This window comes from Neurospora tetrasperma (assembly GCF_000213175.1).
Source record: "Neurospora tetrasperma FGSC 2508 unplaced genomic scaffold NEUTE1scaffold_81, whole genome shotgun sequence".
Lineage (NCBI taxonomy): Eukaryota > Fungi > Ascomycota > Sordariomycetes > Sordariales > Sordariaceae > Neurospora > Neurospora tetrasperma.
The window spans coordinates 2,244,682-2,270,435 of NW_009799179.1; the positions used below are offsets into that span (position 1 = coordinate 2,244,682).

The 25,754-nt window shown below is 48.8% G+C and overlaps 5 protein-coding genes across 5 annotated transcripts; 2 read left to right on the forward strand and 3 right to left on the reverse strand.

The window, feature by feature from the left end:
* Positions 1-8,782: 8,782 nt before the first annotated feature.
* On the forward strand, positions 8,783-11,267 carry NEUTE1DRAFT_89708 (uncharacterized protein; the record flags this gene model as incomplete). Its single annotated transcript, XM_009857250.1, has 2 exons — positions 8,783-9,396; positions 9,494-11,267. 2 exons carry the CDS (start codon positions 8,783-8,785, stop codon positions 11,265-11,267), a joined length of 2,388 nt encoding a protein of 795 aa, XP_009855552.1.
* Positions 11,268-12,280: 1,013 nt separating this feature from the next.
* Positions 12,281-14,344, reverse strand: NEUTE1DRAFT_89710 (uncharacterized protein; the record flags this gene model as incomplete). The annotated part of the gene is made up of 2 exons (XM_009857251.1): positions 12,281-14,084; positions 14,147-14,344. 2 exons carry the CDS (start codon positions 14,274-14,276, stop codon positions 12,502-12,504), a joined length of 1,713 nt encoding a protein of 570 aa, XP_009855553.1.
* A 589-nt stretch (positions 14,345-14,933) lies between these two features.
* Positions 14,934-16,705, forward strand: NEUTE1DRAFT_149573 (uncharacterized protein; the record flags this gene model as incomplete). Its single annotated transcript, XM_009857252.1, has 2 exons — positions 14,934-15,134; positions 15,267-16,705. 2 exons carry the CDS (start codon positions 14,934-14,936, stop codon positions 15,804-15,806), a joined length of 741 nt encoding a protein of 246 aa, XP_009855554.1.
* On the reverse strand, positions 16,657-19,083 carry NEUTE1DRAFT_132720 (uncharacterized protein; the record flags this gene model as incomplete). The annotated part of the gene is made up of 2 exons (XM_009857253.1): positions 16,657-16,933; positions 16,996-19,083. 2 exons carry the CDS (start codon positions 18,846-18,848, stop codon positions 16,657-16,659), a joined length of 2,130 nt encoding a protein of 709 aa, XP_009855555.1.
* A 3,735-nt stretch (positions 19,084-22,818) lies between these two features.
* NEUTE1DRAFT_118574 (uncharacterized protein) lies at positions 22,819-25,320 on the reverse strand (the record flags this gene model as incomplete). The annotated part of the gene is made up of 2 exons (XM_009857254.1): positions 22,819-24,961; positions 25,083-25,320. 2 exons carry the CDS (start codon positions 25,143-25,145, stop codon positions 24,023-24,025), a joined length of 1,002 nt encoding a protein of 333 aa, XP_009855556.1.
* Positions 25,321-25,754: the final 434 nt, after the last annotated feature.

Genomic DNA, 25,754 nt, shown 5'->3' on the forward strand with positions numbered 1-25,754 from the left:
CACGATATAATCAACGGCAAACCCCCGGTCCCCCGAACCCCAGAAAAGCAATCCACCCTGGGACTGAAGATAATCGCCAACCAGCCAGAGCTGACGTCCCCAGAAGGCGTGCACATCTATGACGGCGACAAATCATGGACCACACAACTCGCGAAAGTGGTAAAGGACTTCCCAAAAATATGGCAGGAAGGAACAACCATCGAAATGGAGACTAAGGACATGATGAAAGTACCGCTGGTAGAAGGATGGCAGAACCAGAAGGTAAACTCTAGAGTTTACCCCCTCAGCCAAAAGGACAAGGACGTCGTCGACAAAGTCTTCAACGAGCTACACGCGCAAGGAAAAATGACGTGGCAAATGGAGGCGACGCCGTTTTCCCACCCAGTCTTCGTGGTATGGAGAACAGTGCACGGGGAACAGAAAGGACGAGTGGTAATAGATTTGAGGGCATTGAACAGAGTGTCCATCCCAGACAACTACCCACTACCACTGCAAGCCGATATTATCAACGCTTTACGAGGAAAAGCATATATTACAGTCATCGACGCAACAGCTTTCTTCTACCAATTCGGCGTCTGGCCACCACATCGCGACAGATTGACACTGATAAGTCATCGAGGATTGGAAACCCCAACAGTGGCATTGATGGGTTATAGGAACTCACCGGCTTTTGTGCAACGATATATGGATCGACTCCTGTCAAAATACGCTAGCTTTTGCAAGGCTTTTATCGACGACATTGTGATATTCTCGGACACAAAAGAAGACCACCTTCGGCACCTTCGCCAAGTCTTTACCTTGTTCACCAAGAAGCGAGTCGCTATTTCCCCCAAGAAATCGTTTTTGGGCTTCCCCGACGTGGAATTGCTGGGATTCAGAGTTGACTCACTGGGCTTATCCAATACTAAAGACCGCATTGACGCCTTTCGGCGAATCCGGTTCCCGGAGCACCTGAAAGCCCTGGAGCAATATATCGGGAGCACCGGTTTCTTACGACACCTAATTCCTTATTACGCCCAACTCGTCGAGCCGCTACAGAAAAGGAAAGTCGAGCTTCTGAAGGAAGGACGAACAACAGGAAAGCTGGAGGTGGGGAACATCACAAAGCGGCAGAACTACTGTCGTTCAGCGCGATTCAAGCCAAACGAAAAGGAACAGCTTGCCTTCAGATCATTGCAAGACGCCATCTGCAAGGAACCCACGATCCTATACCACTTCGATCCAGAGAAGGAATTGTTCGTTCAGGTAGATGGATCCCTCGAGAACGGATTCGGCGTTATGGTGTTCCATCGCAACACAACCGCACCATGGGACAGGAACCCTATACCGTCGACAGAGGTAAGGCCCATTATGTTCCTAAGCAAATGCTTATCCACCCCCGAGCTGAGATACGGACCGTCCGAGTTGGAAGTCGCCTGCCTGGTATGGGCCGTGAAGAGACTGCGGACCATGATTCATTCCTCCACGAAAACAGTCGTCATTTTGACCGACCACGCCGCCACAAAGGGGATCATCGAACAAACAACACTACAAACCGGCTCAACGGATAGGGCTAACAAAAGGTTGATCAACGCCTCCGTTTACCTATCGCAATATAATCTGCAAGTCCATCATTTGCCAGGGCGCCTGAACACCATACCCGACGCCCTGAGTAGGTTGAAAAGCAACGGCAAGAAAGAAGAGGAGGTTACGCTGGACAATGTCTGGCACGTGTACTCGGAAGCACAAATGGACGACAGCCTGATAGACGCATTCAGCAACGGATACAAAGCAGACAAAAAGTACGCCGACATCTTGAAGGATCTCCAAGGCAGCACCGAGGACGGCGAAAGCTTTTTCCGTCACGGGCATCCCTTCGAGCAAAGAAAAGGTCTGATCTACAACAGAAAAGCCGACGGATCCAGAACCCTTTGCATTCCACACAACCTAATCCAACAATTTCTCCAAGAAGCACACGACCAAAAGCACCATTTAGGGAGGGACCGAATGCTGTACGAACTGAAATCCGTCTCCTTCCCAAACAAAACATACTTGGTTAAGCAATACATCCGACACTGCCCCGGCTGCGAATTGAACCGCACTAGCAGGAATAAACCCAATGGCGACTACCAGGCTATTCGAACCACGGACGTCCCCATGAGAACCATCGCTATCGACTTTATAGTAGCCCTTCCGCCAGTCCCTAGCAACGATACACCCTGGAAGGTACCCGGACACGACACCTACGATAGCCTGATGACGATGTCCTGCCCAGTATCAAAAAGAACCAACCTCCTGCCAGGGCACTCGACTTATACTGCCGAGGAATGGTCAATTGTTATGATAAGAAGCCTGTTGATGGCAGACTGGGGAATTCCGCAGGCTATCATCTCTGACAGAGATCGAAAATTTACATCGGCTTTGTGGAGGGGGCTGTGGAAACAACTAGGCACGAGGTTGTTGATGACGACCGCCTACCACCCACAGAGTGACGGACTGTCCGAAAGGAAGAACCAAACAGTGGAAATCGCTTTGAGATACCACTACTTCGAGCAACCAGGCAATCCGTGGACGGAGATACTCCCGGCACTCCAGTGGAACTTGAACAACACCTTGTCCAGCCCTATAAAAGCTTCACCACACGAAATACTCTACGGCTTCAAGCTGCCCGGCCCCGTCGACCTCATTCACGACGCCGGGATACCGGAACCAGACTACGCCGCCCTGCGAGAGCATATCCGCAAAGACGCCGCCCTCGCCATGGACTTCGCCACCGCCATTGCAAAAAGAAGATACGACCAAGCACATCAAGCCGTACAATTCAAGGAAGGAGATGACGTATACCTGAAGCTCCACCACGGCTATCATCTCCCTGGCAACCCACCAAGAAAGCTGTCACAGCAACGCAGCGGGCCATTCAAGATCAAGAAACGCGTCGGGAGGCTGGCATACGAGCTGGACTTACCAGCGCAATGGAAAATACACCCAGTCATATCCGTGGCCCACCTGAAGGCAGCCGCTGGCGACGATCCATTCGCAAGAACGCTCCCCCCTCCTGGGCCAGTGGTAGACGACCAGCTTGATGGAACCAACGTGTACGAGGTGCAGGCAATCCTAAAACACAAAGACACGCCCACAGGAATGCAGTATTGGATAAAATGGAAGGGATATGGCAACGAGAGTAACGAATGGGTCGAAGAAGGAGAAATGAACGCGCCAGATCTGATTAGGGAATACTGGCAAAAGCACAGGGAGCCGATTCGAAGAAGTAAGCGCGGGGTACAGAAATGAGAGAAGGAGAATATCGTTGAAGGAGACGATAATTGCTGAGGACAGCAAGGTTTCTTTTGTACGCCGGCATTTGATACCGGACCAATGTATCTACATAGATTTCTGGTGGTGAAGGTCATGGACCTGCCCCTTCCCGGCAGGCACTTGCCTGCCGGGCTCGCGCTTCACTTCACTTAGACAGGCCCGATAAGATAACGACTGCGATGGGATATATCAACCCCATCTTGAAGCAGTCGTTCTCATCAACCTTCTTAGAGGACATCATCCTTCACAATACATTATTTTACCCTACTGCTCCCGCATCAAGTAATATATGTTTTTCGTATATTATTATATAATTATTAATCTCTTCGAACTATTAGATGAGCTTTATATTTAAGGTAATACCCTTCTACGTTAAATTTATATATATATTTTTATATTAAACCGAATAATTTAATAATCTTATTAGTATATTATTTGTAATTATTAATTTACATTTATAATTTCTTTTCCTTATAATCTTTTATATATTTTCGTTCTACTTTATAGAAGAGATTATTAAACGGATAATAATTAAAGTTTCTATAAACTTGAAGGGGAGGAGGGAACTTTTGTTAATAGAAATTAGCTAAGGTATTAAGGTCATTATAACGATTTATAATATTTCTAATTAACTTCGAGTCGTTAGAGAATTTTTTTCCTTCCTCCTTTTTATTAGTAGTTATATATTTTAATTAGTTAAGGGTTTCTTTATTAATAGGCTGTCTATTATATAACCTAATATTTATTTTATTTAAAGTAATTAAGAAGGACCTAACCTAATAGAGATATTTATTATATATTAGTTAGGTTTATTAGGGGTATAATATATTAAAACTATTAATAAGGAATAATATTAGATTTTCTAGGGGAGTAGGATACTTTATTTCCTCTTTATTTATTATTATTGCTTACTGATTATTTTGCGGTTGTAATTCTAGTATTGGAATTCTAGTGCCTTCTTAATATTGTCCCTCCTCTTATATATATATAGATTCAGTTAGTTTGGAAGTTATAGTACTATTGGCGGCGGGTAGGGCTTTAACGATTAGATTAGTTTCCTTATCTTTTATTTTAGCGCTTTTAGTTGGTAATAGGTCGGATATATTAAATTTTGGTTAATAGATATTATTTAGTTGTACGGCTAATTTTTTAAGGGAGATATTAAAGGTATTATAGAGTTCTTTAATTATATTTATAAAGATTTTATCCTTATTAAAGACTACGTTTTTCGTTGTAATTACCTAGTTTATATATGGATTTTAGATACGATAAATATTATTAGATTAGTAATTGATTAAATATTTAACCTAAGCGCGTCGTTTGAATTTTTAGGTTCGCTTTTAACTATATAGAATATTAATTATAAATATAAATATTTTATAATTATAGATTTTGAAGTAAGATAATTATAATATTAGTCTTTACTAACCGCCGTTGCGATTAATTATATATATAGTAAAGTATTCTTTTAGAGATTTTTAATTGAATTCCTATTGTAGAATTAAGTTTAATAAGTATATTACTACTATTATTATTTCTTTCTAGAATTTTTATAGTAAATTTACTAATTCTCTTATTAGTACCGACTTCTCTTTAATTATACCCCTCGAACGTTTGGTACTACTATTTTATATTTGGGTATATAGAGTTAAGAGTTTAAGAATTATATTATATTTAATTACGAAGGTAGTAATATAGGGTTTATTTATAATTATTTTATTATTATATTTAATTACCTTTAGTTGGATTTAGTAATAAAGTTTAAAATTATTAAATAGCGATATTAGTATAGTAATAATCGAATCCGCTGTCTGGTCTGGTAAATAATATAATTATATTTTCCCGAACTAATAATTTATAATAATTATTAAATTCGATATTGTACTTCTATTGGGTATTTTAATTAGGAGATAATTAAAGAAATTAATAGCGAGACGGAGATTAGGACTTTCTAGCGCGTTGCGGACCTCTCTATATATTTAGCGCTTTATTTTAATTATTATATAAGAATTATAATAAATAAGATTGGGGCCCTTTAAGCGTACTCTATATTCTTTATTTATTAATTAGGCTAAGGTTTCTAATTCTAGTTAATTAAAGCGAAGGTATTAATGTAAAGTATTACCCTTTTAAAGCTTTTTAATAGTTTTATTAGTAAACTGGTAAAATTATATGTAAAAAGAGGATTGGTTAGTATGTATTTCGAGAAGTATATATTTTAATATAAATTAGTTGAATTTTGAGAGAGACGGTATAAATAGTTATTATTTAAATAGAAGCGAAGGTACTTTAAATTAAAAAATTAATCCTAATATAGTCCCTTTTCTAATAACCTTTTTAGAGATATTAAGTTATATATTATTTTAGGTATAAGTATAATATTATTAAATTTAAAATTAATAGGGTAGCTCTCGTTGTTATTTAATATTAAGTAGACCAAACCGTATCCCTCGATTGTAATAAATATATCTCCCGCCTAAATGTAGTCTCCCTCTCTCGTGGGTTTGAAACCTTTAAACCGACTAGCTTTATTAAAGATATAGATTATTATATTTAAATTAAAAATTATTAAATTCTTTAATAGGTACTTTAGTCTATCCTTATAGGGTTTTAGTACTAGGAAATTCGCTTCGCAATATATATTACCGACCCGCCGGCCGTTAAATTAAAAGTTACTGACGTTATTTTAGTAGGATTCGTTAATTTTAGTATTTTTTAAGAATTTTTTAATCTTTTCTATTAACTTGGTGTCTTTTTAGTAATTCTTATTAATTTATTTACATATATAATAGTTTTTTTTAAAGTTACCCGGTTGGTTCACTATATTAATATATTAATAGTATTTAAGTTTGTAATTTATACGTTTATATATAGGGTAAGCCCTCTTCGATTATTTATTATAATTTTAATAATTTTAATAGTTATTGGCCGGCTTTTTACTTCTATTATTTTAAGGGTTATTAGGAGCGTCCCTATTAGATTTAGTATATATAATTGCCGTTCTGAACATACTACCCTTATAGATTTGGGAGTGACCTTTATTTAATAAAAACGTTTTAAGGATTGTTTATTTAAATTTCCAGGCTATATTTATAAAGGTATAAAATTTATTATCCTTAATTTAATAATATACTATAATCTAAGTAGTAAGTAGGGACCCGGGGAATTTATTTATTATATAGAGGAAGTCTTAATACTAATTCTTTAAATTAATATATTTGTTAATATTATAGTATTAGCTAATAGTTATAATCCCTTCCTATTCTTTAAATTAAATAATCTAATTCTTTAGAGCGTAGGTAAGGCGGACCTTCTCCTAATATTTAGTATAAGTATCTTCCTTAATTCTTACAGGGTTATAATTAATTAACGTATAGAATTTATTATATTAAATAGTAATAATTTCAGTTTTTAGGAAGTAAATTAAATAAAGCTTCTTAATAGTATATTTCTTAATCTAATTTTTAATATTATTAACATTAGTAATAAATTTGTCCTAAATTTTCTTCTCGTAATAGTAGTTGGCTAGAATAGTTTTATAATTATAGAAGTTAGATTTAAATGTGAAACTTAAACGTTTAGCTATAAAGAAAACCTTTATAGGCGGACTAGTAGGAGTTGAAGTAAATGTTAGGGTCCGAGCCGGGATTATAATCGATTAGGTAGTTTAAAATAGCCAGGTACTAATAGCCGGGGGGCCGTTATTTATTTTAGTAATATTAAAAATTTATTATTAAATTTAGATATTCTTAGAAGGTTCTTAAAAGTTAGTAACTAACGGTTTAATAGGAGTATTAGGTTAAGGGATTCGCTTCTTAAGATCCGGGTTAATAAACGATTAGAATTTCTTATTGAATGCTTTATTTTTAAATCCCTTTTTCTAGAAATACTAATCTTTGGATTTATTAAAGATAACCTCGTTAGCGGTCTTAAAATTAATAAATATTATTGCATTATATTACTTTATTTACTTCGGTAGGTAATTATTATATTATATTTACCCGAGTTACTTTAATCGGTGATTATTGTGTATAAAATTCTTAATTGTAGAATATAAGTACGAACAGGGGTATTGATTAAATAGAGGATGCAGACTATATATTGTATAGATCTCTGTATTGGGTTAATCCCTTATATAGAAAATCTAGTATTAGAAGGTTGCTAGGGATGCCAGCTTACGTAAGGTACTGGGCTGGCACCCCGGTTACCTCCAGTATCCGACACCAGTTAGGCAAAAGTAGTTGGATTTGTTACTTCCACTTGCCTGATTCGTATCTACCGACCTACACTACCAACCCCAGGGCCCCCACCTAGTTGCCCGAGGCAGTTACTGGCTCCCACCCCTCGGGGCCCGGGGATTCACGCAGCCCAGGCGCATCACATACCCTTGCCCGTTTCTTGGCCAGCCAGCGCCAGGTAAGTAACGTTAAACGCACCAACCGTGCGGCGTCCACTGTCCCCGCGTTGTTTCCCCCCAACATCAACAGCGGCATTGAGGACCCCGTCACCAAGTGTAACATCCCTTCTCTTGATGGGCATGATACCTACCTTAGACATTGTGTTTCTTTTCATCCAGCTATGAAGGAACTCAGCTGGCGATAGAGACAACCTGCTCACAGCTATTGGCACAAGCAGTGATGGTCTAGTGACCTTGATATGTGCAGAATGCAAGTCGGGCCTTGATATGTAATGTACAATGTAATAATGTATGTACTGCTAAGGTGATGTATATTTGGGCGCCAAACTGCAACCCTCGTCTGGTCTACTGCACATCACTTGCTTTAGCTGGCGATCTTTCTGCGGCTTTTCGTGTGATCCCTCCATCTCAAATCTCTTGCTCTCCGTTGCCGCCGACCAAACACTCCATCTCTCTCCCTCCTCCATCTCCCTCCCCCTTGAACCCCTCCACCACATCTCCCAACTTTATTCGAGCTTACTCCTCCCGTCATCTTACTCTTTTCATCGTCCCTTGCCTTCCCTTGCCAACACGCTACACTAGATCTCACCACTCCCCAGGGCTCCGGGCATTTTTCGGCAACCATTCTCAGCCCTGGTTATTCAGATCGCCGTACATTAGTGAACACCTCACATATTGGTAGCAGAGTGTTAGCGCTGTTGATTTGGCCTAATCAGTCAGCTCACGTAACGACGGCGGCCGCAAAGCCCTGGACATCCGGCCAGCCCTTTGGATCGACATTCAACTGACACTACAGCGACCTGAACTCCTCCGGATGCATAAACCCCACCCTTGCCCATAGTTTTGCGTCATGGGAATTCCTCTTCTGATAGATTGGACCGCATCTTTAATACATATTTCATCCAATTCCCAAAACTCCCGCTTCACATAGCCACCACTCCAGTCTTCTTTGTCTGCCGCCGCCATATGCCTTTCGACTGTCTTGGTAACCATTCGCCGTTACCCCAGATATCTGCTGTGTCAACAGGGGCGGAAGTAGATGGAGAATTGTCAAGTGATTCGTGAAGGAATATGGCTGAATTCACCTCAGTATCGTTGTCGTCGGCCCATCTGGTCGGCACCGTCGCCAACTCACCCAAACTAGACGAGTCCGAGTACCTCCGTGAGGTTTTCGGGATAACGACTGAAGATGCCACCGCCACTGAGGCCGAGATCGAGGAGAGCTTGACGGCAAAGGCTTCGAGTCTGGGAATCGATGTCTCGAACCTCACTGACAGCCTGGGAAATCCCACTGCCTTGAACGCCACATCAGCGAGAAGCAGCACTCTCGTTGCCCACCAGCGCTCCAACACAATATGCTCGAACGACAGTACCACCGGCACCGAAACGGCCACAGGCACCGATAATGATATGGCTTCGAACTCGTCGGCAGCAATGCCGGCAACTCTCACACAATCCACGACCAGGAAGAGGTCCAACACCGTCAACTTTTCCCAGTATGAGAAGTATTTGACGCAGCTGAAACCCGCGCTTCACCAACCAAAGTTTTCCAACCCAGCAGCGCCCACAAGGCGGCCGTCGCACAACATCTTTGGCTTTGGGCACTTCAAGGGCGTCAGGGAGCTCCGGCGCGGCCTCACAGGCAGGTTGAAGAGGAGGAAAACGTATCCGGCGTTATCAATCGTGTAAGTGACTCTGCTGGACCGTCAGCCCCACCCAGATACTCTGGGCATCATGAGCCATGTTGGAATGAGGCATCTAACGAGTTCTACCGTTTCCTAGGATCTGCATATGCTGCCGCGAGGAATTTGCCCAAGAGAACCACCTCCTCCAGACGCTACCATGCGGCCACACCTACTGCCAGAACTGTCTGGCCGTCATGATCAACCAATCCACCACCGACGAGTCCAAGATGCCTCCCCGCTGCTGCACCCAGCCCATTCCCAGCTCCATCATCAAGACGATCCTCACCCGCGAGGAGCAGCAGGCCTTCCTCAAGGCCGTCCTCCAATACAGCACGCCCTGGGAATCCCGCATCTTCTGCCCAAACCCGGCCTGCGGCGAGTTTATCCCGCCTAGAGCCAAGCTCGACCCCAAGCACCCCTTCGAGACCATGTGCAAGACGTGCAAGATGCGCGTCTGTCTAATTTGCAAGCGCAGCGCCCATCGGCTCGGGCAGGATTGTCCCGAGGACATTGAGCTGGAGACAGTGCTAAAGATGGGCGAGAAATCCGGGTGGCGTAGATGCTACAAGTGCCGCAACCTGGTTGAGCTCACGCAGGGGTGCACGCACATGACGTGCCGGTGCAAGGCTCAGTTCTGCTACATTTGCGGTGCCGTATGGGATCCTGTTGTCGGGTGTCCCAACTTTTGCAACGGCGAGGAGGAGCTCGAGCGGCGCAGGAGGGAGGAAGAGATGCGCCTCGCGGAGCTGGAACTGAAGAAGCGGGAGCAAGAAGAGGCGGCTGCGGCGGAGGGACGGGCGCAACAAGCAGCGGAACGGAGGACGCGAGAAAGTGCGGAGTTTCAGGCGCTAAGAGAACAACAAAACCATGAAATGTCCAGGGTTTTGGCGTACGAGGCTAGGATGCGGAAAGACATGCGGACAAGGCAGTCGGAGAAGAAGAAGGCGCTACTGGAGAAGTACGCGGAGCTCACAGAGAAAATGAAGGAGCGCCATGCGAAAACAGAGCAGCACCTCGAGGACCGGCAGATCGAGGCCGAGATGGAACTCCGCTCGTCGCTGGACGCTTCGGAACGGAGCATCAAGATACAGCTCAAGCACATGGAAGCCTACTGCAAGACGCTTTCGCAAGTTGAGGAAGTAAGCGAGAAGGACCAAGCCCTACAGGACTCGAAGATGCCTTCCAGGGAGGTCACCCAAAAACACCTCGACCAGCTCAGCGAGCAATACCGCATCCGCGACGGCATGGAGAGACGGCACCAAGCCCAGATCAACGTGCTTCGCGAGAAGCAAGGCAAAAAGATGGAGCAGTTACTCGATCGCCACGAAGACGAGATGGAAGCCCTTCTCCACAAGAAATCCGAAGAACTCGAGGACCTCGCCGTCGAGTTCGCCAATGAGGCAGACGCCGTCTCCCGCACATTTGCCCAGAGGAAGGTCAAGCTGCAGAAGAGATGGCTGCTTAGCGTGGAGATTTTGAGGATAGAGCAGGAGAAGAAGACTGGGATGCGGTACGCTTCCATGGCTGTGCCGCAGTGGCCTGCTGCGACTGCGAGTGAGAGCGACACGGAAACTGAAAGCGAAGAAGAGGAGACGACAGCTGCCGCTCATCTGCAAGAGCAAGAAGTCATTGAGCTCGCACGACCCAAGGCTGAAGCTGAAATGAAGGAGGATGGGTGGCCTCTCAGCAACAACAACGACAACATCAAGACCACCGAGATCGAATTACCCTCAACACCCAAGACGGTGACGCCGGTGGTGACCCCGACACAAGCTCGGTTCGAAGCTGAGCTTCGCAGGTACAGGTCGCGGACCCGGCTGGCGGCTCCGGGGGAAGAATCACCGCCGGTATCACCACGTACTACGCGCTGATGCTTAAGCGGACAATCTCCCTCCCCCCCCTTTTTGTTTTTTTTTTCATCTCATCATTATACTTAACAAATACGTACCAACTACGATACCCCTACGATTCAACAAGCTTACCTACTTACAATTTACAACGATTACCCTTATCAATACAACAACACTACCACCGCCAAACCAAACCATCCATCAAGCGGCAGACTGTCAGGAAAATCATTCAGCATCACTCATCAGCTCTCTCATATGTCCATTTATCATCACCATCATCATCTCTCAGCAGCATTCAGCATTCTGCATAACATCACACGGAGCGTAAGACGTCCAAATCACACATAGTACCCATTATCTCCTTTACCAGTAGTGAATCATCTTTCCCATACCATCATTTATTTACATTACTCTTTTCCTTGCTACGAAGTTGACGATTTTCTATACCCCCCTCTTTTTTTTTGTATATCTTTTCTTGTATGGCCACATCGGGAGCATTCTCCGACCCATCATCTCTTTCTTTGTCCGTTGGGAGGAGGATCTACAAACGTTACGTAGGTGGAAAGCTGGGCTTGAAAAAGGAGGACAACGGAAGACAGGCGGGAAGGGGTTGGGGACCAAGGGACTGGGGGAAATATATAAATCGAGAAGGAGGAGAAAGGAAGTTAGTGGAGGAGGATTTGGATGTTCGGGTATTTATCTAGGAGGAAAAACAGAAACAAAAAAAACAAAAAAAAAAGGAATGATTATCAATCTAGGATGTGCGAACTGTTGGAGGATATACCCATTGCGAGATTTACCATTTTTTTTTATTTTTGATTAGCATCTACTTAGCTATGTAACAGGAAAGAGAGATTGATATCACACATGCCAGCAAGCACTTGTGTATATATATGCCTCTGATCAAAAATGATGTGGAATATGTCAGCGTTGCCCGTCTTCCCAACTGGGTATGTATGAAACTTAAAGTCGCATTCATAGATTATCTTCAAGTTCTGAAAATCATCCCTTGCTTGCTTCGCTTCCTGTATGTATTGTCTAATAGGGTCATCAAATTCATCATTTCGCCTCTATTTTAAGTTGCCCAGTAAATACCAGTAGTTGGGTTCCTTTTTGCACACAAAAAAAATCCTGTTATCCCACCACACCATGCCAAGGTGCTTTCTCCACACACACACACAGGTATAATAACTTTCAACACTTGAACCCTTTTACAAGAAAACTCTCCACTGTATTCTAATTAAATCTCATTGGCTTAAGCGCTCAAAGTACCACGGACACCAGTCTTGGCACCAACCTCCCTCGTCGTTACGGTGACCGAGAGGTTAGCATCAACGAGGATGGTGACCTCGACCTTGCCGCCCTTCTTGACACCGCGGACGGCGGCCTCGGCAAGGGTGGAGCCAATCTTCCATACCTTCTCGCGCTTCTCCTCCTCCTCCTCCTCGTCATCGGAGAAGTCAGAGTCGTCACCCTCCTCATCAGCATCCTCGACCTTGGCGGCCTTGGACTCGTCCTTGACCTTGGGTTCGGGCTTGGTGACCTTGATGTGGGTGTTGCCCTCGGCAATCTTGACGAGAACATCGCCGCCATCCTTGGGGGCGGCAACGTGGATTGTCCTCCTGGCGGGGACGGCGGTCTCGGGGGCGATGACGGGGACGAAGACTTCCTCACCGGCCTCGTTGAGGGAGATGACACCAATAGCATTAGTGACGTGAGGGACGGTGGTGACGGCGGCGTGGGTGGACTGGTCGATGTCCTCGGCCTCGTACTCCTGGATCAAGCTGGCCTGAAGAGCGGCACCGCGGGCGTTAAGCTCGGAGGGGTTGATGGCGGCGGGGGTGGTGGAGGGGGCGAGGATCTTGGTGGTCTGGGGGAAGAGGTAGCCGAGGTTGGCGGCGATGCGGGGAGTGTGGGAGGTACCGCCGGACAGGATGACCTCGTCAATGTCGAGAGCATCGAGGCCAGCCTTCTTGACGGCGGAATCGACGAGACGGGTGAAGCCCTCGAAGACGGAGCGGGCAATGGTCTCGTAGCGGAGGCGGTTGATGGAGCTGGTGAAGTCGATGCCGTTGGCGAGGGACTCGACGCTGAAGCTGGCGTTGGTGCTCAAGCTGAGGGCCTTCTTGGTGGACTCGGCTTCAGCCTTGAGCTTGGCGAGGGAGCGGGCGTTCTCGCGGGGGTCGACCTGGTGCTTCTTGATGAACTCCTTGGAGAAGTGGTCAATGAGAACCTTGTCGAGGGCAGTGCCGTGGAAGTCGTAGTCGTGGACGGTGGCGAGGATGGTGTACATGCCGCTGCGGCTGGCGACAACGGCAACATCGGAGCGGGTGCCACCAAGGTCAGCAACAACAACGATCTTGTCCTGGACCTCGGTCTCGGCGCGGGCATCGTAGGCGAGAGCAGCGGCAACGGGCTCGTTGATGAGCTGGAGAACTTCGAGGTTGGCGGCGGCGGCGGCAGCGAGAAGGGCCTCCTTCTGCTTGTCGGAGAAGTTGGTGGGGACGGTCATGACGGCGGAGGTGACCTTCTTGCCAAGGTACTCGGAGGCGGCTTCGATCAGGCGGCGAAGGTAGCGGGTAGAGACCTCGGAGACAGAGAGCTTGGAAGCCTCGCCCTCCTCCTTCTCCTGGACGGTAAAGGCAACGGTGCCATCGGCATCCTCAGGGTGGGCAGAGGCGTGGTTGTGGGTAGGGTCGACGGCCGCAAAGTCCTTGCCGAGGAAGTCCTTGAAGTAGGCGACGGTGTTCTTGGGGTTCCTGACGAGGAAGTTCTTGGCCTGTTGGCCGTAGTACTCGTCGCCGTCAACGTAGGATAGGATGGTGGGGATCTGGCGGTCTGTACGACGAGAGTCTGTTAGGAGCGGTCGCATGGGGAAAAAGAAAGGGTATGGCACGTACCGCCATCCTCGTTGGCGATAACCTCAGCCTTATCGTCGACAGTGCAGGCGATGGAGCTGTTGGAGTTGCCAAAGGTGATACCGATGACGGTGCGCTCGCTGGGCGCAACGCTGACCTTGGATTCGCTCATTTTTGCGGATGGTGTGAGGGTGTGGGTTGAAGCGGAAAGAATCAAACAGACAGAGCTAGAGGATGGAGATAGGAAAGGGAAGAAAGCGCAAAAGTCAACGAAAAGCACTGCTATCGACAAGGCAGGACAGGAACCAGACCACGAACGACGGACGGTAATGTCGTCCAGCGTGTGGGGGCTCAGAAATTTTTGGAAGGCGGACGCTAATCGATACGGGATGCTTGCTGGCCCCACATCGTCACTTGTGGTGGGCACCATTGGTGTACTCGCTGTTTGTTTACATATGCTGTCGTCGACAAGGTTTGGAGACACATCTGGTTTAAGTACTGGTGTGTCGATGTCTATATCTCGTAAATATACTACAGTTTGTGACCAAGTGACTTCAATATGTGGTATGAACTATCAAGGTCGATTCTTAAGACAGCTCTTCAAGTACCCTTATTGTACTCCCCCAACTAGCCCAGCCAGCTGCCCCACCATTCAAGGCTTGGGGCTGGCCTCGCCTTCGCAACTTTCCCAAAGTAAACTTACACTACTACAGAACCGCGACAGCACAGGTACCTATTTAATACAGCTTTCCGCAAACCGAACCTCGAATTCCAAACCAAACAACCCACCACTCCCGATACAACACACCACAAGACTTACAGCATCACCATGTCAACAGAATCGCCCCTCGTCGTCCTCCCGGGCGAGACCATCGACCCTTCCCTCATTCCCACCCACAAGAAGAACCCTCTCCGTCTCGGTCCCGGGTTGCGACACATTCCTCCTAGCGAAATCGTCCCCACGGTAGCCGGCCAGCTAGTAGTCGACCATCGCAAAACTTCCATGTGGATAGAATACAATGGCGGTCGCGTACGTTTTCACCACCACCACCACATATATCTCTTCTTCTTCCCTCTCCCCTACTCCTTCCTTCCTCTCTCTTCTCCTCCTTCCTCCCTTCCTTTACTTTTCCTTTTCACCTTAAGCTAACTTGAGGATCAGTACATACCCTCCAAAGGCGACCTCATCATCGGCCAAATCGCCCGCTCCGCCACCGACTTCTACTACGTCTCCCTCTCGCCCTATACCCCCAACGCCACACTCCCGCACCTCGCCTTCGAGTCAGCCACCAAGAAGACCCGTCCCCAACTGGCGTCTGGCGAGCTCGTCTACGCCCGTGTGTCTCTGGCCAACCGGCACATGGACCCAGAGCTGGAATGCGTCAACTCTTCGACCGGCGAAGCGGATGGGCTGGGCCCCTTGAAGGACGGCATGGTGTTTGATGTCAGTCTTGGGTTTGCGAGGAGGTTGTTGATGGCGAAAAGCAGGGAGGAGGGCAAAGTGGAGGTTCTGGAGGCGCTGGGCGAGGAAGGGTTGGCGTTTGAGACGGCGGTGGGGAGAAACGGGAAGGTGTGGGTGGGTAGTGAGAGTGTCAAGACGGTGGTGGTGGTGGGAAGGGCGTTGAGGGAGACGGATGAAAAGGGACTGGGGGTGGAGGCGCAGAGGAAGTTGGTGAAGAAGTTGGTTAGGGAGATGCGTTGAGGAATCAAGGTGAAATGGGTTAAAGGGAACAATGATCGTGATGAGAACAAGGAAGAGCATGGCCAGCAGCGGCTGGGTGTCTGGCCTGAGAGCGCTGCGAAGACACTTTTTCGCAAGAGGCAGGAGGTGGAAAATCTCTGATGCCAAGACTCTGCGAGAGTGGCATGGCCGAATCTTTCTTCCAGCCAGAAGTGATTTTCAGTCATCAGCAAAAGCGGGTTTGAGTCCAGAGATTCCTCCTCCAGCGAAGTTTGATACCCCCGAGGAAGCGACGAACCCCCGTGAGCCGTATACTAGGTTCACAGGCTACGAGCCAAGGGATTTAGTGGATCGCAGAGTGGCATACACGAGTGAAGAAAGGAAGTTCACGAGATATAGATCTTCAGATGAGAAGACCAAAGTCCATGGTTATGTGGGTTATAGATGATGCCCAATGGCTTTTGGTAACGTATTAAAGACAAACGCTAAAGCCACGCGCTCCATATAGATGCATTATATACTATAAATGGCGTTTCTCGCTTTCCACAATGAAAAAGATATAAAAAAAAAGGCAAGTCTGTACTTCTCAAGATCTAATGTCCAGACCATTCATCATCATCATCCAAAATGCTGGTAGAAAAGAAAAAAAGGCATACAATGCCCGAACAAAGGTGGGTATCACAGTCCCCTGATCTTCTTTGGCGCACTCATAACGACCATCAAGGCCCGTTATCAAACGCTTGCCTGGCGTTTTCTATCACTTCAGCACATTAATCCAGCTCGCTCATCAAGGGCAAGAGCATGCCACCCAAGCAGACCCATCGTACACTGCGTCCTTCTATCGAGTACCGTAGACTAGACCATCGATTAATCATGCGTCGCCCATGGCCACATCGTTATACTCAATTGGCTCTTGCAAAGGCGTGATTTGGTGCTTGTTGATCATGTGCCTCCTCCAGTTGTCCTTCCTGGGGAACGAGCGGCCACCCTGTCTTGACCAGGGACACTCGGGCACCGTGCAGTGGAACTGGCGAGTCTTTTTGTGCTTGTCGTTAATGTGGCGGTCCAGATGGGTCTTGGTGCCGAACCGCATGGTGCAGCCAGGGTGGGTACACTCGTGTGGGCGTTCGTGGTAGCGTTTGTGATGGCTATAGGTCTGTTAGTGATCTGTATATGTAGGAAGATAGGATGAGGAGGCGTAGATGCTCACTTCAGCTTGTGAATTTGGTCGAATTCACGGTGGCATTGGTCGCAAGCAAACACTCTAGGTGAAGCGCCGCTGGATGATGGTGTTGTCGGGGACATGCCGGACTGAGGGATGCTCGAAAGAGATAGGCCTTGGGAGTACATCACTTGGGCTCCAAAGTCGTTGACCGACAATCCTCCTGGTGACATTCCCTGTGACGAGGAATAGTCATTGACCGACAATGCGCCGGGTGACATGCCCTGGTTTGATGAGAAACCTCCGGTAGAAGAAGAAAAGTTGGCTGGGGAGTTGGGAACCATGAGCGGCGCAAAGTTGGTGTTCTGATCAAAGTCTGGCCTGGGCGATGGCGAGTATGTGAGCCGAGTGCTGGGGGTGTTCTGCCTTGAGGACTCGGACAATGGTGGAGGAGTAGAGATATCGGACATGTCATGTAGACCAAAGCCGTCGTTGGGGTACAAGGCAGCTGAGTCAAGATCAAAGTCTTGGCCGTTTTGCTGAATTTCTGGTAGATGCGTATACTCGCTATACTGTGGCTCCGGGCCGTACTGTTCCTGGGGGCTTTGCATCTGCTGGGAATAGGCGAACTCGGCCGGAATAGTCTGGGGGGAGAAGGCACTGACTGCAGGAGCGGGCGGGGTGTTCTCCAACTTGATAATCTCCTGGTTTACAGCCCAGGCGCTCTCGGCTTGGTTGGTAGGCCTCATCATTTCCATAGGACTGGCGGTTGGCCCAACAGTCAAATCCACACGAGGACTTGGGAGGTCAGAGACAATGGTAGTAGGTGGTAAACTGTCGGTGCGGTTGATGCCTTGCTGGATCTCCCACGAGGCAAGAAGGGTGTCTTGACGGAGGAGAGTGGTGGGCAGAGTGGTAGGTTGCGGTGGTGGAGGTGTAGAAGAGTCGTTGGGATAAGGTTGGCTGGTGCTGCTTAAATATGGGTGACCGTGATAGTATTCGTAGGCAGCTCCTGGCGCCTCAGTGTCAACCTCGAAGACTGGTGGGACAGGTTCAGGTTGATGTGTTGGAACCGGGTAGTCGGTAGTGGTAACGAGCGAAGGCGACCGTGTTCCAGCGGTGCCTCCAAGGGTCGATCGCTTGCTATCCCTCCGGCTGTTACCTGACTGACGCCTGTAAATGAAGTTCCTGATGGACTCGGGGAGATGAGGGAAGGAGTGACGTTGAGTGGGGCGTTCAAAGGTTTCCGGCTCCTCAGTGATGCCTCCAGGTGAAACGGCAGGTGGTATTTGGTGAGTGGGAGGGCTCAAGCCGTGGGAGTCGTCAAGGCTCAGTTCGCGGTGGCTCTCGGCTTCAGTTGTCGCTATCGATGCCACTCTTGTTCGTGTCGAATCGGGACCAGGTTGGTCTCCTTGAAGGCTCGCTGTGGCTGATGTGATTGGTGAAGGTGGTTGAAAGGGCGGCGATATGGAGGACGGCAGCCCTTGTTGTATACCTACGCCCCGTGGGAGGGCAGGGGTGTGTTGGGACTGATGATGATGGGAGGCCGCCCTCTGATCGGGGTGGTGACCGTCGCCCGGGATGAAGGTGGCCGGTGATGCAAGGCCAGGCGGCGGGGTGTCCGGAGCATAGCCTTCCCCTTCCCCGGAGAGCCGCTTGGGCGTGCTCCCGGCGCTGTGGTGGAAAATGGGGCCTCCGGGGGCCTGCCCCTTCTCCGCATGGCCGATATCACCATGCTTCTCGGCCCGGCGTCTCCGCGCACGCACAACAAAAGGAAACAGACATAGGAGAATCAGGAAAAACCCAATGCAGGAGCCGACCACAGCCCCGGCGATGGCTCCTCCAGAGAGTGAGCTGCTGCGCGGGGTGAGCACGGCCCGCGCAGACAGGGACGCTGCCATATTGGCGTTGTCCTGAATGGAATGGTACTCAAGTGACAGTCTGGGCTGTTGGGAAGGCTGACTGTCGATTCCGTAAACCAGAGAATCGGGATCCAATGCGATTCGCCGCAGTCCGAAATGTGAGGGCGCCCGAGATGCTAGCTACCGTAGAAGTCGTCGATGTGATCCAAGTTGCAAGGTTAATCGCAAGAGATGTTGTTTGGCGGTGGTTTGTCGCAAATCCACCACAGCACTGCACCGAGGCTGTGCCTGACCCAATCGAGAGACCTGCGGACGGGAAAGTCTGGCGCTAGCTCCAGCTCCACGGACAACCCGACAGGACCACCACGCGCGATTCTCCTTTTTTTTTTTCCAAAAATTGATGACGGAATAGCTTCAATAGTGAAAGATCTGGTGGGCTGAGTAAGTCGAATCGATGAGATTGATTATTGGTCGACAGTAAGAGATCGATTTGATGCGGTATTGTAGGTCACGATGCTCGACCGACCGGATTATTAGATGACACAAGTAGAAAATGTCGTTGAGAAAAGCAAGAAGGAGACTATCCAGTCGGTAAGCTGGAGCCCTACAATTAGATTGCGACGGTTGGTCTTTTTGTGTTCAGCCTCATCAGAAAGTGGTAGAAGTCAGGCCTAGACTCATTCCGTCTGGTTGAGTTCTTTCCTCGCTGGTGGGAAGTCGACGACTTGTCAAGCGAGGCGGCGGGCACTGGGGAAGAAACAATTTGTCCACCGCCCATCGGGACGACGAGGAAACCCGGCGGGGACGAGAAAGCTGGACCCCGGCGCGATCCAGTCTTCGAGAATGGAAGAAGCATGGGCGGGAGGCCCGGTCCAGGGTTCATTGCTCCACCTCCTCAACGGCCTGTGTAGGCGAGACAGAGGACCACGCTAGTTCACTAACAGCTCAGCGCCATGAATGGGTTAAACAATGTTAAAATCTATCGTCGCAACGGGTGGGCGGAAAGAGTGGGAGGACCCGAAAACAGCGGGCGACAGCTGGCTCGTTACCTCATAGGCAGGTAACTACCGACCTCTAGTGTACTGTGAGCGGCCAGTGAAAAGATCATGATGGCTGTGCTGGCTGTGCTGGCTGTGCTTGCTTGCTCCCTGTCTTCTTCTTGCACTTTCCCTTGTCTGCTGGAGTCTCTTCACATTTCGAAAAATTCACAATCTTCCACTTCCCTCTCTGCTCTCCCAAGTCCCAACCAGGCCAACCCTGCGATGTCCTCCTGAACCCCACAAACTCATGTTTCCTTCTGCTGACGAAAACGGTGTGTTCAGTTGTCCCAGTGGACCCCAGGGCATTGTACCCATGTTGTTCGTGAACGCCAATATCAACACTTCAGTTCAGGGGCTGGACATTAGTGTTCGATATATACGGTAAATCTAGCATTTTTGCAGTAATTTTCAATTTTCAGTAATTACCGCTAATTCAATGGTCCGTGCCACCGTCCGTGCCCTCCCCATACTGGGCATCAACTGGGCCATCTTTACACTCTCAACATACCGACAAGCCTCCTCGACTCTCCTCATCGCCAGCCCATCTCAACAACGATATACGATTTTCACAATTTCTCAAGGTTTTACAATTTTCACCCGGTCGTTTGGCCAGTCTAACAGCATACAATACGACAAATCTGTCACATGACTGGTAAAAATGGTAAAAATGAGAGCATTTTTTCAATTCTATTACCGTAATTATGGAAATTACTGGTGACGGGAATTTCAAATGGACCACTACTGGACATGTCTTTCATCACTCCGCTGAGGGAATTATCTGTTGGTCCGTCTCTATTATCAAGTTACCTAGTGACGGACAATAGAGAGAAAACCCATCAGCCCTAAAAGGATCCGGCCATCTAAGAATCCAAACCCAACCCCGCTTGTCAGACTGAGATGATGAAAGACTGAGACGATGAGAGAGAGGGGAAAGAGCTTGGTAGCGAATCGACAGCCGGCATCCCCCTCGCGGTCTACACTTCTGTGGCCAGCTCAACCGATCCAATGAGAGCGGTGCCACGATGCCACAGTGAGCTAGCTGTAGTGTACGCATGTGGCACAGCTTGCCGAGCAGATGCCTCTGTCTGAACAATGCTGGGCCGCCAAGGTGAACGAGGGCGACCTTAATATGTATCCGATTTCAGCAAGAGAGGTGGATTTCGGATCTCAATCCGTTTGGTTCCTATCATATCATTCATACACAGGCAATTGTTGGGTTGCATATGCTCATTATCTAGAATGTCCGACGTGGAAGCGACTGAGCCTCAGCCCTCCTGGCCGCATAACGTGGCCGGGCATACCTGTGGGCGTTGATGTTGGCTTCTCGGAGAGGTCCGCGACCTGGCAGTTCGCTTTCGGTCCGAGATGACAGCTTCTGCCTTTTCTCCAATTCATAAACCGTTCTTCTACCAATACTTTTTGGCGTTCTTATTAGGGAATATGGAGGAATCCGTGCTGCTGAAACAGTGGAGGAGGCTATAGCCCTTTCGATTAGAGCTGTCGATTAGGTAGATAGCCTCGTGGGGGTCTCCGCTAGTGTAAGTGGCGATACCGCGGCGCCGTCATCTTCTTGCGGGGAACATCCCGCCTTCCCCAGACTTCCCGCGATGGGGGAAGCATAATGCATGACGGCACTGTCCGGGACCATAGTTCCGGAGGCTCTGTTTTTAGTCTGGCTGGCAAGCGGCTACGGTCGGCGAGACTTCATCTTTACTTTGATGCCATCCCGTCAAAGGCAAGGACGGTTCGTAACCATAATGAACACTGTCTCGATGGGATGAAGGCCGTGCTTAGGAGAGAGCGAACAACATGACGCCAGCATCGATGGTTGCACAAAGCACCGACTGACCCGAGATCTTGACTGAGCCAATAAGGCATTCGCTAACCCCTCTTTGTGCCGTCTTGTCATCAGATCTTTGGTTGAAGCACTCATTGCAGACATTTGGGATGATGGCCGCCGCGCGTAGACAGTTCAAACGCACAGTCCGAAACAGTTGGAACAGTTGGAGAAGAGGCATTGCATTGTTGAGTCGTCGTCGTCATCATCCAACATGCTTACAAACACTCAATGTGCATGTAAGTCATAATAGAAGGTATTTCTATGTGTGAAGAGCTTCACGTATAAATTCTCTTTCTCTTCATGTCTCCTTGTTCACTGAAAGATCGAATCTTTATCCTCGCCTGCTTCTCCAAACAAAGTTTAGGGACTTGATCATGAAGCAGCAACTCCTCCCCCTCTTTGCGGCTGGAGCCGCTGCACTATACGTGCCTTTCCTGGGAGTCAAGGAAAAACAACTCCTGCCCATTGTCGAGGACAATTTTGGAGATAACGTTCTCTCCAAAGTCCAAGACACTTGGGACGACTCTGCTTCCTCCCTCTACTCCTCTCTAATCGAGAAACACGTCATCGAGGAGCTTGAAGCTGCTTTCTACAAGGATCACAAGCATCACGATCACGACCGTGACCGAGACCACGACCGTGACCGAGACCATGACCATGACCATGACCATGACCATGACCATGATCATGATCATGACCATGACCATCACGGTCACCACCCCCCGGGCGACACCGACAAGTCTATCTACGAACTGATCAAAGAGTCCAAGTACAGCGAGCGCTTCGTCAAGATCATCGACGAGCACGACGATATCAAGAAGCTGCTCAACAATACCGACGGCAACAACAAGCATCACTACACCATCTTCGTGCCCACCGACAAGGCCTTTGAAAGGTTCCCTCACCATCCTGACCATCCTCCCCCGGAGGAAGTAGTCCGCCACCTTCTCCAACACCACATCCTCCCTTACCCGCGACCCATCTTTCACCATCATCGTCGTGGTCACCATGATGACCACGATCACTCCCAAGAAGAACAAGAAGCAGAAGAACAACAAGACCTCTTCAACACCCTAACCTTCCCCCCCCTCCTCTTGTCTTCCCTCCACACCCTCCCCACCGAACTTCACTCTCCCCTCCTCGACCACCGCCCCCAACGTCTTCGCCTCTCCATCAGCCCCCCCTTCTTTGGTCACGGCGGCATCCGCGTCAACTTTGTCAACCGCGTCATCATGCCCAACATTTACGCCTCCAACGGCATAATCCACGCCGTCGACGGCATCTTGTTCCCCCCTCCGCCCGCGCTCAAGGCGGTATCGCTTTTGCCGAGTTTGTTTAGCACTTTCTCCCTGGCGCTGGAGAAGACGGGACTTGGCAAGGAGTTGGGACATGGACATGATGATGATGAGAACGACAACGACGACAATAACGATAATAATAGGAAGAAGCATCACGGAGGAGGTAAAAAGGAAGGAAAAGGCCTCACCTTGTTCGCCCCGAGCAACCGCGCCTTTGCCCGTCTCGGCCCCCATCTTAACGCTTTCCTGTTCAACACGGAACCCGGGAAGAAGTACTTGAAGGCGATACTCAAGTATCACTTTGTTCCTGAGCACACGGTGTATACGGATGCTTATTACAAGGCTGGCTCCGGTTCTGGTCATCATGATGATGATGATAATGATGATAAAAGAGACTCTGATGAGCAGCAGGATGCGGATTACAACTATTACCCGCCGCCGACCCACTACGACTTGGCTACGTTGTTGAGCGAGGACGCGAGATTGGGCGTGGATATCAAGAGTTGGAAGGGACATGCGACCATGGTGGTGAATGGATTTAACCGCCCTAGTGTGTTGGATGGACCGGCGGCGGATGGCGTCATTCATGTTGTTTCGAGCGTGCTGATTCCGCCGCGCAGGGATCATGGTGGTGATGCACAACAGGAAGAAGAGGAGGAGGTTGGGGAGATGAGCGTCGAGGAGTTGATGGCTAGGTTGGAGCCGTATATGGATGGGGAGGATGTCGGTCAGTCGCACTCTGGTGATCTGTAAACGAGGATGGGGTGGTGTGAGGTGTATCTAGAAACTTTCTCATTTAGTAACAGGAGAGGGAGTGTGTATGACATGCGGTGTCGTTTGAAGATATGTGATGAACAGTTGTGTTTTGTTATATCTCCAGTAGCTGCAGAGTACCGAATCCCTCTCGCTCTACGCCTCACACATATGAAGATGAGTCTAAATAAAGAAAAGGTGAATGGAACGCCGTGATAACTCTTCGCACCTTTCAATAGCAGTCCTGGTCTTACCACCTTCAACCTCTGCCCTATCCACCCCTTAGAAGATGGAATTAACCAAATTAGCGCCCATCGTAGCACCCGCTCCAAAGACCGCTGCATTACCAAACTTCTTTCCGATACTCTTCCCATGCTTCTCAAACTTGTTCTCTTCCTTCTCCCCCTGCGGTGGAGCGTTAGGATCATAGACCTGTCCCTGTCCAGCCGGCGGTGGTCCCGGAGGGGGCGCCACATATCCTCCCCCGCCGTACATACCCGCCGGCTGTCCATACCCAGGACCACCCGCACCGTAACCCCCAGCTCCCGGATATCCTCCAGACTTCTCGTTGTGTGGACCCTCCCACGCATTCGTACTCTGCACAGGCGCCGCCTCCACCTCCACATAACTCTTGGGAAAGATGCCTTCCTGCCCTGTACGGACGCACCGCCCCATCCACCAGTCGGCATTCATGTACTCGTAGACTTGGATCTTGTCGCCTTTGTCGAAGGAGCAGTCGCGCGCGTCCGAGGCGTCGTATTTGTACAGGGCTTTGCAGTGGGCTATGACCGGCTTTGTGGGGGGTGCTACGGCGGGTGTTGGTGGTTGGGAGCGGCCTGGCAAGGGGGGTACGGTGGTGTTGTTGGTTGATTGGGAGTATGAAGGGGGTGCCGCGGCCGGAGTTGGGGCTGGGGAAGGGTTATTGTTGTTGTTGTTGTTGTTGTTTAGAGAGAGGTTGGAGAAGGCATTGGCGGCGGAGGTGACGGCTGGAGGAGGGTTCTGTTGGAAGCGCGCGGCGATGGAGCTGACGCCGCCGCCGGTGGTGGTAGCATGAGGTTGGGCGGCTGGAGCAGCAGCGGCGGCGTGTGCGGGAGCAGCACGCGGGGCTGGGACGGGGGTGGAGGATGTGCTGGAAAGACTGGCTTCAGCGGGGAGGAGGGAGGTGATGCTGTCAAAGGCGTCGTCTGTTATGATGCCCTTCTCGAGGAGGGATTCTAGTTCCTGTTTTTGGCAGGGCGGGGTGTTAGTGGATGGGCTGGATTACTACCAACTAAACTGAAGGTGAGGGAGAGATGGATCGGGAAAGGACGGTCTGCCCGCCTATTCAGCGATATTCGCTTACATTTTTGATGAGACGCAGAGACCGGTTGGTCTCGATGATGCGCTGACGGTCTACTGACACCATGACTATTGTGGTTCGAGGTGTCTGGCGATAGACGAGCGCGGGCGTTGGGTTTCTCTTCTGATGTGAATGATGCTGCTCTCCGGACAGTCGAAAAATTAAACACTTTGTTTTCCGTAGGTAGTATGAGTAGACTTTATTGCAAGCGAATCCGCTAGGCAGGCAGGTTCGGAAATTGTATGATGGAGTCGGTTGTAATAACGAACTGAAGTCAGATAAGACGATGGATCGATGACCAAAGGTGAGCGAGGATGGAAGTGGAAGGCGGGAAGATGCCGTGGCGGGAGGGAGTGGCGCAGCTGGAGACCGTCGGACAACTCGAACACAGCTGACGCTGCGGCGAGAAAGAGGACGGGGCAGTGCAGTGCTATTGGGGGCAACTCGGCAGCACTAGAGCCGCTCCCAGAACCCCGCCTTCCCGCCAAGTTATCCGCTGTGGACTCGGTACCTCTACACTACTTACGCAAGACACCACCGCTGATCCCTGAGGGTGTCGTTTGACATCAAACTTGAGATATCATAGTGGGCGAATCTTTCTTGCAAAGAACTTAAAGTACATGAATCCTCTATTCATTGAAGCAATATCCAGCTGGTTCCCTATGGCTCAGGTTG